We start from the raw sequence: 14766 nt of genomic DNA on the forward strand, positions 1-14766 counted from the left end.
ACAAGCAAAACGTATACTTAGAATGGCTTTGTTTGCCATGAGTAATAAACCTTGAGTTTTATTTATCCTTTCAACCAGCAGTCTTACCAGACTATTTCTGAACACGGCTGCAATATGTTCACCAAACTCCCAACACTGATGAAGGGGAACAGCATGCCTGCTCAGGGAGTGCTTAGGATCAGTTCTTAAGAAGTTCTAATGCAGAGTCTGAGCAGCTCAAGGAAAATTGGAAGGAGGGGGTGAGGCGCCTCATGTCATCAGTGGGGTGCCTAGACTTCATTAAGAGGAAACTATTAACTGGCTCAGGAAAGAAAGAGGAACTGCAGGACCAGGGGGGATTTGGAGAAGCAGCAACTGGGGCATGTTCATGGTTCATGGGCAGGAAGATCTAGTGTTTAAATAATAATAATAATAATAATAATAATAATAATAATAATAATAATAATAATAATTTATTATTTATACCCCGCCCATCTGGCTGGGCTTTCCCAGCCAATCTGGGCGGCTTCCAAAAAAATATTAAAATACTGTAATACATCAAACATTAAAAGCTTCCCTAAACAAGCTTCCCTAAAGATGCAATCATATACACACTTATCTGGGAGTTAGCCCCATTGAAATCTATGTGTCTTATTTCTCCAAGTAGATGTATATAGGATTACACTGCAAGTTAGTTTGCTTTTTTCCTGCTACCAATGGAAAGTGGGAACCAACGATGCATATCTTCCTGATATTTGAACTGAGCCCCATCTAGGCTTTACAGGTTTTCACGGGCCATTTTCATAGTGGCCAGAAACATGACTTTTTTTAAAAAAGGAAATAATATTCTCAGGGTGCTCTGTTGTATGGCTTGCAAACTCCACCCCCTACCCTCAGAAAGTAAGCACTCAGGAAAATTAAGATACTGTGTCTTTGGCTAGAATGACTAATCCTCCCCTCTGCAACAGAAGCTTAAGTCTAAGGTAAGTCTTGGGTGAAAGAGAGATCTAAGTCTGAAAGCTAAAAAATAAGCCAGTTTACTTTTTGCTGCTGACACTCTGCTTTGAGGCTCTCGTAGACCACAGCTTTACAGCAGCTTCCACTCAGAGACCAAGGTGGGCGAATGAAAAGCCAGACAAAGGGGGCTGCGAAGGTGTTCAGACGTTCCGCCAGGCTGAAGAAGCGAGATGCTTTTAACCCATTCACTTCCGCACGACCCTCATCAGAAACCGATACTGAAGGAGTAGAAAGGGGGAAAGTTTTCTTGAAACAAGAATTGTAGCAAAGCTTGGTTCTCTATACTACTACTCCTGTCTCTATGCAAGCTGAAAATCTGGCGGTAAATGTCGGAAGACCTACTTTCCTTGCAGACCTTTTTCTACCTGGCCTGGGAGAGCAGGATCTGATTGACTCCAGGTACAAAAGCCGAGACTGCTAAACAGGCTCTTGGGCTGGGTGTTTTGTTGTGGTGGTGCTGTTTTGTATCTTTATTTTAGATCTTGTTGGGATTTATGTGGAAACTGATCAGTTTGGATGTGTATTTTTTAATGTTGTATTTATTGTGTATGACTACTTTTGTTATCTTGTTGTTATGTACTTTTTCCATGTTGTAAGCTGCCTAGAGCATGGTTTGAACTGTGGAAAGGTGGCATACAAGTTAAATCATGTATGCATGTATGTAAGGGACGTGGGTGGCGCTGTGGGTTAAACCACAGAGCCTAGGACTTGCCAATCAGAAGGTCGGCGGTTCGAATCCCCACGACGGGGTGAGCTCCCGTTGTTCAATCCCTGCTCCTGCCAACCTAGCAGTTGTGCAAGTAGATAAATAGGTACCGCTCTGGCGGGAAGGTAAACGGCGTTTCTGTGCGCTGCTCTGGTTCACCAGAAGCGGATTAGTCATGCTGGCCACATGACCCGGAAGCTGTACGCCGGCTCCCTTGGCCAATAAAGCGAGATGAGTGCCGCAACCCCAGAGTCGGCCACGACTGGACCTAATGGTCAGGGGTCCCTTTACCTTTATGCATGTATGTACAAAATTACCATACATAAAACAGTGCACGTAAAGGACCAACACACCATGCAAACAGGCAATGTCAAAATGGAAAGAGAGGCACCTATTCAAATGTTGCTGCCATTCAGAACATAAGAAGAACCCTGCTGGATCAGGTCAATGGCCCATCAAAGCCAGAAGCCTCTTCACACTACAGCAAACCAGATGTCTATGGAAAGCCCCAAAGCAGGAGCTGGGTGGAACAGCACTACTCTGCCCACCTGGTTCCCAGCAACTGGTAGTCAGAGACACAATGCCTCCAACAGTGGAGGGAGAACATAGCCATTGGGGCTGGTAGCCTTCAGTAGCCTTGGCCTCCATGAATTTCTCTCTTCGCTTTTAAACCATCCAAGCTGGTGGCCATAAATTGTTGTATAAGTCCAAACAACTCTTAGCAAACATGATACAGAAAGGGAAAGTTCCCTTGATATGAAAATTGCAAGACCAGCATTTAGGACTATATATAGCCAAGTCTACAGAACCCTACTGCCAACTTCTTATCCTCTAGCTTATGGTTGGGGAACCTGTGGCCCTTCAGAGGCTGGATTCCAACTCCCATCATTAGCAACAATGGGGGGGGGGCGTGCGTAGGCTTCCCCCTCCTGCGGCAGTTGTACCATGCTCCCAAATATTTTCCATGCATGCATTTCTGTGTATACCCATGACTTACAGCCTTCATTGTAGAGGTAGGCAATGCCCAGCTTCACAGCAGATTCAAAGTTACCCTTTTCTGCAGCCCTGCACAAATATAGAGAATTTTATTTGGGGGGGGGATACAGGTTTCTGAAAATTCTGGATTTTACCAAACACAGCTTAGATTCAATTCAGAAATTGGTGATACAATTGTCACTTATTCCACTGGTTGCTAAATAACCTTCCTGAGAATGCATTCTATGTGCCAACTTCTGTTCTCTTCCTAACGAAGACAGTGCGTTTCAGTTAAACCTGGTGAGAGATCTAACTAACTGCTGGATTTGTGTTTTGAAAGACAGGGATTACCCATTGCTTCTTTGACCCAGAATTGTATGTGTCCATCTGAGACCAGTAGCACCTGGAAGAGACCAGTCAAGTCTGCCACCTATATTTTGATACACACCTTCTCGCTGCAACATCCAGCTTAGTATCTGTTCTCAGTCTCCCCCTCCTTGGTTAACACCAAGGCTGATCACTATTTTATGACATTTTGGTTGGTCCTAATAAAGATATTGTCCAACTGCGGTCTTGGATTTTTCCTCCATGTGGCTCAACACAGCTTCCTTTGATTTGTATGTGTGTGAACTGACATCCAACCTGCAACACATCACCACTGCCCATAAGACAAAGCAGGGGCAGATTTTAGTATGGCTGCACTCTCCATCTTTCCTCACTGTAAACTCAAAATACAGGTAGAAAGATTAGACCTTCTATTGTAAGAGGATGATACCCCCCAGCCTCCAATTAAACAACACAAAAGCACTAGATATTTACTGTATTTATACTGCAAAGGGATGGATGCAGGGTATTGGGTATTTTGTCAGACACTCAAAGAACAAATGGATTCTACCCACTGTAGGGGGCGGGGAGAAATCCCTCTATCTCGGAAGACAATAGTACATATTTTACCAGGATATCCTAGAGAATGGATTGATTCATTTTTGTATTATGGACAAATGCCAATACGCTGTTTGCAGTGAAATACAAAGCAGTGTTTGTCCATCAAAACATAATAGCCTCCAAAATATAAGTAGGCAAGAAGTTCCACACAGAGGGTGCCACTCCTGAGGTCCTTTTCTTGTATTACTCCAGCAGTCTGCAAAAAAGTTTAGCTGAAATATCTGCTTTTTCCAGAGAAAGAGATCTCAATTTAAAGGGCACACAGAGTTCTTGAATAGCGCAGTTCATGGCTGAATAGTTGACCACCACCCTCTGAAAATAGTAAGTGTCTGATCTTTGAACATCTCATTCTCCTTAATCTTGAGGTTTCTAAAATTCGTAGGAGTTACCTTTCAAACATTTTCAAGTTGCTGGGAGAAGGCCACACATCTTGAAAACTTGCACAGGCCCAAACACTAGCATGGTTATCTACAAGGTACTTAAGATGAGAGTGAACCTAGAAGAGAGACAAGCAGGTAATTACAACCAAAGGGATTCAAAATGGCCCTGCTCATGGTCAATTAACCCAAAGACGGTGGCACAGCATTACACTTTCCATTTTCAAGCAATGAGGTCCAAGCTAGATATTATATATCAGGGGCTGTCAGCATGGTGCCCGTGGGCACAGTGGTGCCTTTGAAGTCTTTCCCTGGCACCGTCCCACCCACTGCCCCCTAGCTCGTTAGGTGGTGACGACTGCTACCTTTTTTCTTCTTTGAAAGGTTCATAAAACTAAAAAAGGAAGTTGGAAGAATGGCACTCTTTCCCACTTCCTCTCCCAGCTCTATGGGCTTTTCAAAGCTCAGATTAATTCTACTGGATCTCCTGGAAACTGCACATGCACATACTCAGAAATCCAAATATGCCCATGGGTCTAAAAGGGCTGGTGACCCCTATGTGAAATGCATGCATTAAAATGTGCTTTTCTTTTCTGTAAAGGAGAAGGCACACAATCAGGCACAGCAATGCTGTGGGCAAGAATTGCTCCCTCACTCCAACTCTGTTACTTCCTGTGAAGGGTGAGCTGTTAACCCATAGGACCATCGCCACCAAATAAACGAAGCATTAACACTTAATTTACAGTATGAACTAATCTAGCCCTGAAAGCTGAAGACGTTCCAGCTTCCAAAAAACTATTACATAACTCCAGAGCCCCAACAGATGTTAAAATCCTAATATGAAGACTCAACTTTGCTGTGACTCCAAAAGACAGAGCAATCACAACAGATTTTAAATTCGGTTCAGAAACTTGACTTGGGGAGCATGCAGATACCCAAGTGTCAGTAATAACAGGTGGCCAGACCATATAACACTGATAGTGTACCATCTGCATTGGCTGTCAGTGGGTTTCTTAAACCAACTTAAAGGGCTTGTTTTAATGGTTAAAAGCCCCAAACAGCTTGGGTCCAAGTTGTCTGGAGAACAACCTCCACCCATACTAGTCTGGTTGTAGAAAGAGAACAGGAGGAAAAGCTTTACTCCAACTCCCATCAGCTTCAGCCAGCATGGTCAATGGTCTGGAATGATGAGAGTTGTAGTCCAACAATATCTGGAGATCCTCAGGCTTCCCACGCTCCAGGCTGTACATTTAGGATTCATTTTTCCTGTCTTTTAATGATTTTATTATTAGACAGCATTATATTTTAATCACATGCTGCCTTGGAAGGATTCTGTAAAGCTATGCTAAATAAAGTACAGTATGTTTCCATGTATTGGATGAGGTTTTTTGACACAAAAATCATGTCAAAAAACTGAGGTCACCCAATACACGGATAGTGGCACGGGAGGGAGATGCCACCGAGAGCGGGGAGCCATCTGGGGGTGCTGGCTGGCGGCACACAGCTCCCCCCCATGCTGTTGCGCATGGGAAGCACTCCCTGGATTGTGTCCTGCATGCAGCGGCATGGGGAAGGTGCCCTCTGGCCAACTTCCCTCGAGGGAAACACTTCCTACCTGTGTGCAGGAAACGATCTTGGGAGTGTTTCCTGCCCACAGCTGCGTGGGGGGAGAGGCTCAACAACTTTGGGCCATCTCTCCTCATTTTCTTAAAACTGAGTCCCCCAAAATGGGGAGTGTGTGTCTTATACATGGGAGCGTCTAATAGATGGAAAAGTACGGTAGTATTCCTGCAGGGGTTAAACTTACAGCTCGGAGGGAAAGGATGTCTTCAGCAGGCAGCCCCTTAAGAACGTGAAACAGAACATCTTCCGGGAGGCACAACAGCGTCAGGACTCTGGGTCTCTTCCTCATTCTTCGCTTTGAAGGGACAGAGAAGCACCTGGAGCACCTGCAGTGGGTCACTAAAGCAAGCGCAAGGTATTTCATCAGACAAGAGGTGCAAACATAGAGGCATGCATCAGAATAAAAATCAGCACGTCTGTGGCTGGCAGTACATTTTGTGCTCTCCTGCAAAGAGGGAGGACAGAAAAGACCACATCACAGCTTGTTCCAGCTGGACTCTATGCACACAAGTTCATTTATGATAAACCACCCTGTGGGAAGGGTGCTGCTAAATGGCTCTTTATATACCAGTATTGTTTGTTGCTTGTTTTAATAATGTAGCTTAATGTCTGGCAAAACGTTTCGGAGGATTTGTATGCGAAAACGTTTTGATATTTGTTTAATGACTTAAAATTTGTTTTCAGCTTTTCCAACAACAGTGCTGATCCCAAAGCTCAAAACAGCAACATCAGTATTAAAAATTACAAACACTGCAATCCTTTTAAAACACAACATATAAATAATGCAAAAACCAAAAGAATTATGTGGCAAACGATACAGCCAAGTACAAACTGACAGTGATTCAAAATATCATAAATAGCTACTGAGCACCAGCTCTGTGCCAGTTGATAAAAGCAGTAAATAAAGGTGGGATCTAAATACTACTAATAATAATGCAACATATTTCATCGGCTCAGCTGGCTGTAGAAATGTTTAGGGTGAGATATTAGGACAAATAAGGATCAGTATTCTTAGCCTGGGATATCAGTAACATGTAATCCCCAAAACTGTTTGGCTGGTGATTTGTAGAGTAGATCACTCCATTCACACATGCTTAAGAATGTGCTGCACATTTAAAGGATATCATCTCAAGAGAATTACAGTGCAGTCTTGTATAGGTTCACTCAGAAGTTAAGCCACATTGAGTTCAAGGGAAGTTACTCCCAGGTTTAAGAGATAGTGTGGTGTAGTGGTGAGAGTGTTGGACTAATATCTGGGGGTCAAGGGTTCCTAGTCCCCACTCAGCCATGAAGCACATTGGGTGACTTTTCTTAGCCTAACAGACCTCACAGAATTGCTATGTGGATAAAATGGAGGGAGGGAGAACCAGGCATGCCAGCTTGATCTCGCTGGAGCAGAGGTGCACAACCTGCAGCCCTCCAGATGTGATTGGACTACACCTCCCATCACCCCTGATCACTGGCTATGCTGGCTGGGGCTGGTGGGAGATATAGTCCAGAAACATCGGGAGGGCTGCAGGTTGCGCACTTTCTTTGGAGAAAAGGTGGGATATAAATGTAATAAATACGTGCATACAGGATTGCAACTTCAAGCATCTCTTAAACCATCCCATTTAAATCAATGGGATCTGAAACATGGAATGGCACTGTAATGCCATTTCTTACTTTCGCAAATAACCATAGACAAGCAAATCAAAATGTTGCAGAATGTATGAATGGCACAAAGAAAAATTGCATAATTATACCATTGGAGTCAAAATGTAGCACCCACCTGTAGAAGCAGAAGTGGTTACTTTGCCTGCCAAACTATCCTAATTCTGTATGAAGTTAATAGATATATGCTTTTATACAAAAAGCAGAATATTGATTAAAAAAACTAATCCACTTTAAGAGAAGCTGTTGATAGAAGTTTCCTCTTCTTTTTGATAACAGTTTTAAGCTATTCATGTAACCTGCATAAATATCAGTACAAAAATTGATTTGTTGTTTTTGTCTATGAAGTGTAAAAACTGTTGCCCAATTAAAATAGAATGTTGTACTTCTGACCCACAAAACACAAGAGAATTAGAACAATTCTCTTTAAAATTGCTTTAAAGAACCCAGGCATTTTTCGATTACCATTTTTCAGACAGAATATCCTACCCCAACACTTTTGCCTCCTAATAATAATCCTGGCTTTTAAAACTACCCATTGCTTTTGGGTCCGATGCGGGGGATCCAAGGGACCGCAACAAGCACGAAGTATTCTGCAATTGTGTTTCATTCACATGAAAAAGCCTCAAGCCAATCCCCAGCCACTGCATTCCACTCCTGCCCCACTATAGGCTCCGCTTCCTTTTTAAATCCACCCGCCCAAATTACCGGGGCGCCCTCTCCTTGAGATTTACATTTTTTAAAAAAATAAACTCCGGTATCGTTTTGTTTTGGGCAAAAACAGGGGAGAAAAGTCTGGAAGGAAACCTGAACGTGCGAAGCAGGTCCCACTTAGACTGCCTAAAAATAAATTGCTTTGCAACGCACAGCCTGCGCGAACTGTTGAAGCAGTTTGAAGTTTTTACTAGCTGAGCTAGCAAAACAGAAGCCATTTGGGGACAATTCTTTCACACATGGAAGGCGAGGTTAAGATAAGCAGTTAACTAGCAGTCCCCACTTTCTATTAGCCTAGATACCTTTCCACCCCATTCATATTTTATCCATCATTCCAAAATTTATGTGCCTAGGACTTCCGGTGTCTCAATAAAAAGTGTATGTACATTATAAATGAAACCAATTCAGATTCATGAAGTGTTATCCTAAATTGGCAGGCATATATAATATGCATATATATGGGGCAGGGGGCGAGCTGGCTAGAACCCGGAATGAGAATTACTTGGAACTAAGCCTCATTTCCATTCTGAAGGAAACCAGCCCTGAGTGCTCACTGGAAGGACAGATTCTGAAGGTGAGGCTCCAATACTTTGGCCACCTCATGAGAAGAGAAGACTCCCTGGAAAAGACCCTGATGTTGGGAAAGATGGAGGGCACAAGGAGAAGGGGACGACAGAGGATGAGATGGCTGGCCAGTGTTTTCGAAGCTACCAACTTGAGTTTGACCAAACTGCGGGAGGCAGTGGAAGACAGGAGTGCCTGGCGTGCTCTGGTCCATGGGGTCACGAAGAGTCGGACACGACTAAACAACAACAAGCCTCACTTATTTTCTTCTAAATAAGGGCTGGATCCCTTATGCAACAGGATTTCTGAGTAAGGACTGAACTGCTAATCAAGCTGTAAAACTAATAGGACTAATTAGGCCCGGAACTAGTATCCTGTCATATATTTCAGTGGGTCCATTTTAAGCCTAGCTGTCTTGATCCAACCCTGCGTAAGTACAGAACTGAAACCTTAAACCATACGACCATATGTCAAACCTGCTAAGAACTACGGACCACTAGATTAAAAGGGATTTACTTCTCTAGTAGGAGTATTTTGGGCTGCACCTCTTTCAACGCTTACATAGGAGAAAGCCCCCTTCAGCAGAGAGGGGGCATTACTTTCCTGGCACTACTAGCCAGAATTTTGGCTCAGTAGCTCACAGGTAACCGCTACGGATAAATCCCCGAGATTGTGACCAACTCCTCATTCATTATTAGCTACTAATTGGACCCCCAAACCCCAATTTACACTGGAGCAAAATGGAGGGAACATCCAGGTTTGCTCAGTCAGTTCTACGGAGCACCCCCGTTTAAAGACACCCATCCACCCGCAAAGGCGCCCCGGGGATGGGCACTCACCCCCCGCTTTCATTCCCGCTGGTACGCCTGTAACTTCGGGGATCGCAGAGTAGCGCGGATCTACCGCCAAGTAGCTAATTCGTAGTAAGCGCCAATACGGCGAGTGGGAGGAGTCCCAATTAATCCCGCCCCTTCCCACTCAAGCTCTAATTCAGCAAAAAGAAAGCGCCTTCCTTTCAAGCCTAAAGCCCCGCCCCGCCTACGAACGGACTAACCAATCGGCTGTGAAAGCGCAAAACCTGAGTCCGAACCCCGCCCTTTCCTTCCCTTCTTTTAAATCCCACGCTCCCCGTGCATCACGCCTAGCAACCGCGCGCCCACTTTTTCAAACCCATCCGGGCTTGTGATTGGATAGTAGGCGGAGCAAAGAACGTGGTTGGGCAGGGACCGGGAAGCCGGCGTTTGCAGAGGCCGCGGGATGGTCATTGGACCAGCCGCGTTGCAGATTCGAATTGGGGGGCGGTTGACGGTTCGGATGCCTCGCTGTGAGTTGCGTTGGGGCGCAGGCGCAAATAGAGGGAGCGCCGCTTCGCAATGCCGCATCGGCCGCGGGCCCTACGTAAGCAGTCCTACGCCATCGTCGCAGACTCGAATAAATGCGTTGTAGCCTAGGTCGGATATATACATTGAAATCAGTGGACCTGAGTAAGACATGTCTACTAATTTTAATGGATCTAACGCTGGATATAATCCATAGTTTTTGCCGCCTCACGTGATATTTAGTAAGTGTGCAGTTCTATATAAACGTAGAAAAAAACACCAACCCACTGATAAATAAGTATGTAAAGCCCTTAACAGCTTGGGATCAGTTCACTTGTGAGATTGCTTTACCTCAGATGTGTCCACTTGATTTCTTCCAGCTGCAGAATTGGCAGAGGTGCCAAGTGATATACTTTGGAACTGCCTGCATCTTGACATCAAGGAGCCTTCGCTTCTCTTTCTCTCTCTCTTTTGAAGCCTAATAAAAACATATGTCTTTAAGCAAGCCTATCCAGGCATGTAGAATGTTGACACAGGTTTTAATGCATTGTTTATGTTGATTTTAATTATCTGAATGCTTTAAATAGTTTATAACTTTTTACTGATGATTTTGTTTTGATGTTTTGTTGTTTTTTGTAAGTCAAGCAATATATACACCTTCCAAAATAAATATGTAATAATGATAGTAATAAGTGAAATTTCTGAGTAGGACTGCTCAACACTGTACATCTGGAGTAATAAACCTCTGCCCTAGCTTGCTACTGACAAATTAATGACAGCAAACGTTGCAGCCTTTAAATCTCTCGTTGAGAAGGATAGTGTGACTGAAGGATGTTAGTTGAATAACAGGTGTGTAAAAACAAGGAGTCCTGCAGGAAAGGTGAACAAATTGCGGCACAGCCTCAGAGATCTGAGTGTGGGCTGGGTTCTTTAGCGTGTGTTTTTTGTTTTTCTTTGCTACAGCAGACTAGAACAGCTACCGCTGTGGAAAGTAAAATGGGGTGGTACAGCAGACTGCATCAAATCAGACTTTGGCCACATTCACATCATACATTTAAGGCACCCAGTACCTCCTCCCAGGGAATTCTGGGAATGGTAGCTCTGATAGGGGAATAGGAGTCTCCTAACAAAGCTCTGCGGGACGTGGGTGGCGCTGTGGGTTAAACCACAGAACCTAGGACTTGCTGATCAGAAGGTCGGTGGTTCGAATCCCCGCAATGGGGTGAGCTCCCGTTGCTCGGTCCCTGCTCCTGCCAACCTAGCAGTTCGAAAGCACATCAAAGTGCAAGTAGATAAATAGGTACCACTCTGGCGGCAAGGTAAACGGTATTTCCGTGCGCTGCTCTGGTTCACCAGAAGCGGCTTAGTCATGCTGGCCACATGACCCAGATGCTGTACGCCGGCCCCCTTGGCCAATAAAGCGAGATGAGCGCCACAACCCCAGAGTTGGCCACCCTTTACCTTTAACAAAGCCCTGCCCCCCTTAGCAAACTACAGCTCCCAGGATTCTTTGGGGGAAGCCATTATGGTTTAAAGCTCTTTAGATGTATGGTGTAAATGAGGCCTCTGTGTGAGTGTTTATGTGGGTCACATTTCTGAATGGTTTCTGGTTGTTTATAACATTTATATCTTCAGCAAAATAAAAAATAAATCTCCAAACAGTTTACACAGTGAAACTTGGCAACAATTAAAATGGCATTAACATCCCTTTACTGTAAATTTTCTGCTACAGTTTATGTTCCACTCACTTCCTTGAACAGAATGCTCCTCATGTCATGTAGGCCACACTAGATAGATGATATCAGCAGCAAATCCCAACTCTCTCGCCTGTCCTTAAAAGGAGGCTGCTGCAGGGAGCAATTTAATGATCAATCCCTCTTCCCAGGGAACACTGAAAAGTGTAGCTTTCGGATCTCCTAACAATTCTCAGCATCCTTTACAAACTACAGCTGCCAGGAGTCTTTGGGGGAAGTCATGACTTTAAAGTGGTATCATAGTGCTTTAAATGTATGGTGTAACTATGGCCTAAGTTTGTGGGGGGAACCCCCTGCCCTCCGGAACACAGGAAACTGCCTTATACTGAGGCAGACAGCACACCACCCAAAATTTCTGCAATGAAAATAGGGATGTCCCATTCCATAATGATAATTTTACTATTTATACTTGACACATCTTACTGGGTTGCCCTAGCCACTCTGGGCAGCTTCCAACATAATAAAAACTAAACATTGAAAAAACTTTCCTATACAGAGCTGCCTTCAGATGGCTCGGGGGTGGGATAACAACATACCCTCCAACATTTCTCCAATGAAAATAGGGACAACCTAAGGAAAAAAAGTACATTCTGAGATCAAATCAGAAACCAGGACTGCTTCTCTAAATCAGGGACATCCCTGGAAAATAGGGACACTTGGAGGGTCTGAGATGGTCTGCAGACCCTTGGTTCATCTAGCTCAGTAATGTCTACACAGCCTGGCAGCAACACTCCAGGTTTCAGTCAGGGTTCTCTCCAGTGCCTTTTTCCTCACCATGAAATTGTTACACTAAATGCCACACTTTTTAACAACAACAACAACAAAAGGTGCCAATACTGCGTACCCTTGAGTACCCCTTGGGGGAAAAAGCACTCCTTCTCTCCCAGCCCTACCAGAAGATGCCAAGGATTGAACCTGGAACCTTCTGCATACAATTAGATGTACTGTCACTGCACTATAGCCCTACCCCAAAGAGTGAATGTTCAGTCCTATGAGCTGTCTGCATCAGGTGGTACAATTCTAACACAGGTTTGCCACCTCAGTGAAAACTAGGTTTATGTTAGCGCACACATTAATCTGTGAGTCACCAAGTGCTGAGTAACCAAGTGACATATATATATATGTGGTGAAATTAGTCCTAAGTGAGGGGGATGAAATGGCAGCATGCATTTTGCTGTCAATCTTGGCTCTTCCCTGTCCCTATGCTGTGAAAGAGAGAGAAGCTTTCCAGTCAGTCCCCTTTCCAAATTACAGGCTCTCACTTCCAATAAGACCCTTCATTTTAGAGAATGCCAAGGTCCTGTTATCTGCCACTATTGCACTACCATAATTCACTGGTCTGACAGTACAAAAGCTATGGCCTGATGTGGGGGTGGACAATTTAACTTTGACAGGAATACAACCTCCTTCAGATGGCCTAGATAGAAATTGTATTTACAGAGTTTGAACGATGTTCTAGTGCCTCACAGATAACAGGGCCTAAATCTTCCGTAGCAATTCAGTTCAAGGCAAAAAGAGAGATGATGAAGGAAATCAGTGTTTTAACTCTTTCCCTGGTTAAAATTGTCCCCTCTCCCTATATGAAGCTGCTACTAGTCCTACAGAGACAACTCAGGAACCTGCATTTTAATACTTTTTTTTTTTAAGTGCAAAGATCCAGTCATGGATGCCATATTTGTTTTGGCCATTTAGATATTCTTTCAAATGCATTCAACTAGGTTTTACTCAGAGTAAATCAATGGACCTAACTTAGCTGTGTTCATTAGTCTGGTCACCTAAACACACACACACACCCCTCACCAATGCCTCTTATAAAATATTCCAACCATTTGGTTTTGGTTTAGCTGATAAGTGAGGAGACCTAGTTTCCTCAGTAAGAAGGCTGCTGTGATGATAAAATTTAGAGGACTTCAACTGGTGGGAAGACTGTGGGACTTGTTGGCAGATTTTGGTTCAAATATCCACTCAACCACTAGGTGTTCTTCTCATGTGAAATAGCCACACAGGGTTTGTCATGTGTGAAAATAACACAATGTAGGGGAATCACCCCACTTCTTAATCTTTGGGAGATGGGTAGGATAAAAATATATTAACTACAAGTAATTTGAATGAATATGCTATGAATCAAAATGATTCCCGATTTACCTAGGCCCAATTTTCACTATATATCTAAAGCAGTAATGATGGCTTCCCTCAAAGAATCCTGGGAACTGTAGTTTGTTGAGAGTGCTAAGAGTTGCTAGGAGACTCCTATTCCCTTCCCAGAGCTAATTTCCAGAGTAATTTAACAACCAATCCCTATTTCCAGGGAGTTCTTGCCCAAATAAATTGCCTTAAGGCAGGGGTCTGCAACCTTTAAGACAAAAAGAGCCACTTGGACCCGTTTCCGAAGGAAAAAAACACATGGGAGCCGCAAAACCACTGCGACATTTAAAGCATGCGCGCCGCTGCCCTTCGATCTGACAGCGGGCGGGAAGGTAATGTCGGGGCGGTGTGTGACTAACGCACACACCGCCCCCATGCGATGTCACAGCCAGTACAGCGCCCGCCACAGTGGGGAGTGTCGGGGTGCACAATGCGCCTCCTCCCCTTGCTAGTATCCGCCCTGGAGCCGCGGCAAAGGTGTAAAAGAGCCACATGCGGCTCCGGAGCCGCGGGTTGCAGACCCCTGCCTTAAGGGATCCTCCAGAATTGTGTTTTTCCCGGATATATTTTGCAACATGTTCTTGACACACGAATAGTTCATTACAGGGGATGTATTGTGCTTTATTAGTTATCTTGTGGTGCCTCCCAAGGCTGTCCAGAGGGGCTATAGCACAACAAAAGTGGGACCAAAAACAACCCAGAAGATTTGTGATATGAAAAGTGACAAGATTTCAGCCTGATTGGAAATGAAGCAGCGTGTCCACCTTTAAAATTCGACAGGCACAAATAGTATTGAAAATGGGGTTGAATATGGCTACCCCAACAGCATTGCGAAGATAAAGCATCATGAATTTAACCAAAGCCCTTATATAACCAGAAAAACAGGACAACAAAGCCACCAATCAAACTGCCACCAGGTGGCATCAGATTCATATTCTATTGCATAACTCTCCTCCTGCTCCACAGTGTGGTGGGGGGGAAAACAATGCAAAATG

The 14766-nt window shown here is 44.2% G+C and overlaps 1 protein-coding gene across 2 annotated transcripts in view; it reads right to left on the minus strand.

The window, feature by feature from the left end:
• The window catches only part of CCNF (cyclin F), a 35215-nt gene extending 25632 nt beyond the window's left edge, over nucleotides 1-9583 (minus strand). The window contains exons 1-6 of one of the 2 annotated variants that reach the window (XM_082199086.1): nucleotides 9393-9582; nucleotides 7394-7574; nucleotides 5807-5961; nucleotides 4012-4118; nucleotides 2700-2767; nucleotides 1021-1214 (exon numbers count right to left, since the gene is read on the minus strand). In XM_082199086.1, the coding sequence (XP_082055212.1) occupies nucleotides 1021-1214; nucleotides 2700-2767; nucleotides 4012-4118; nucleotides 5807-5911 (474 nt within the window). In that variant the 5' untranslated portion in view covers nucleotides 5912-5961; nucleotides 7394-7574; nucleotides 9393-9582. Of the gene's footprint in view, nucleotides 1-1020; nucleotides 1215-2699; nucleotides 2768-4011; nucleotides 4119-5806; nucleotides 5962-7393; nucleotides 7575-9392 lie in introns of both variants that reach the window. The other variant, XM_082199085.1, reaches the window with a different exon arrangement.
• Between the last annotated feature and the right edge of the window lie 5183 nt (nucleotides 9584-14766).

The sequence above is a fragment of the Podarcis vaucheri genome (genome assembly GCF_965113315.1).
Source record: "Podarcis vaucheri genome assembly, chromosome: 14".
NCBI classification, from domain to species: domain Eukaryota; kingdom Metazoa; phylum Chordata; class Lepidosauria; order Squamata; family Lacertidae; genus Podarcis; species Podarcis vaucheri.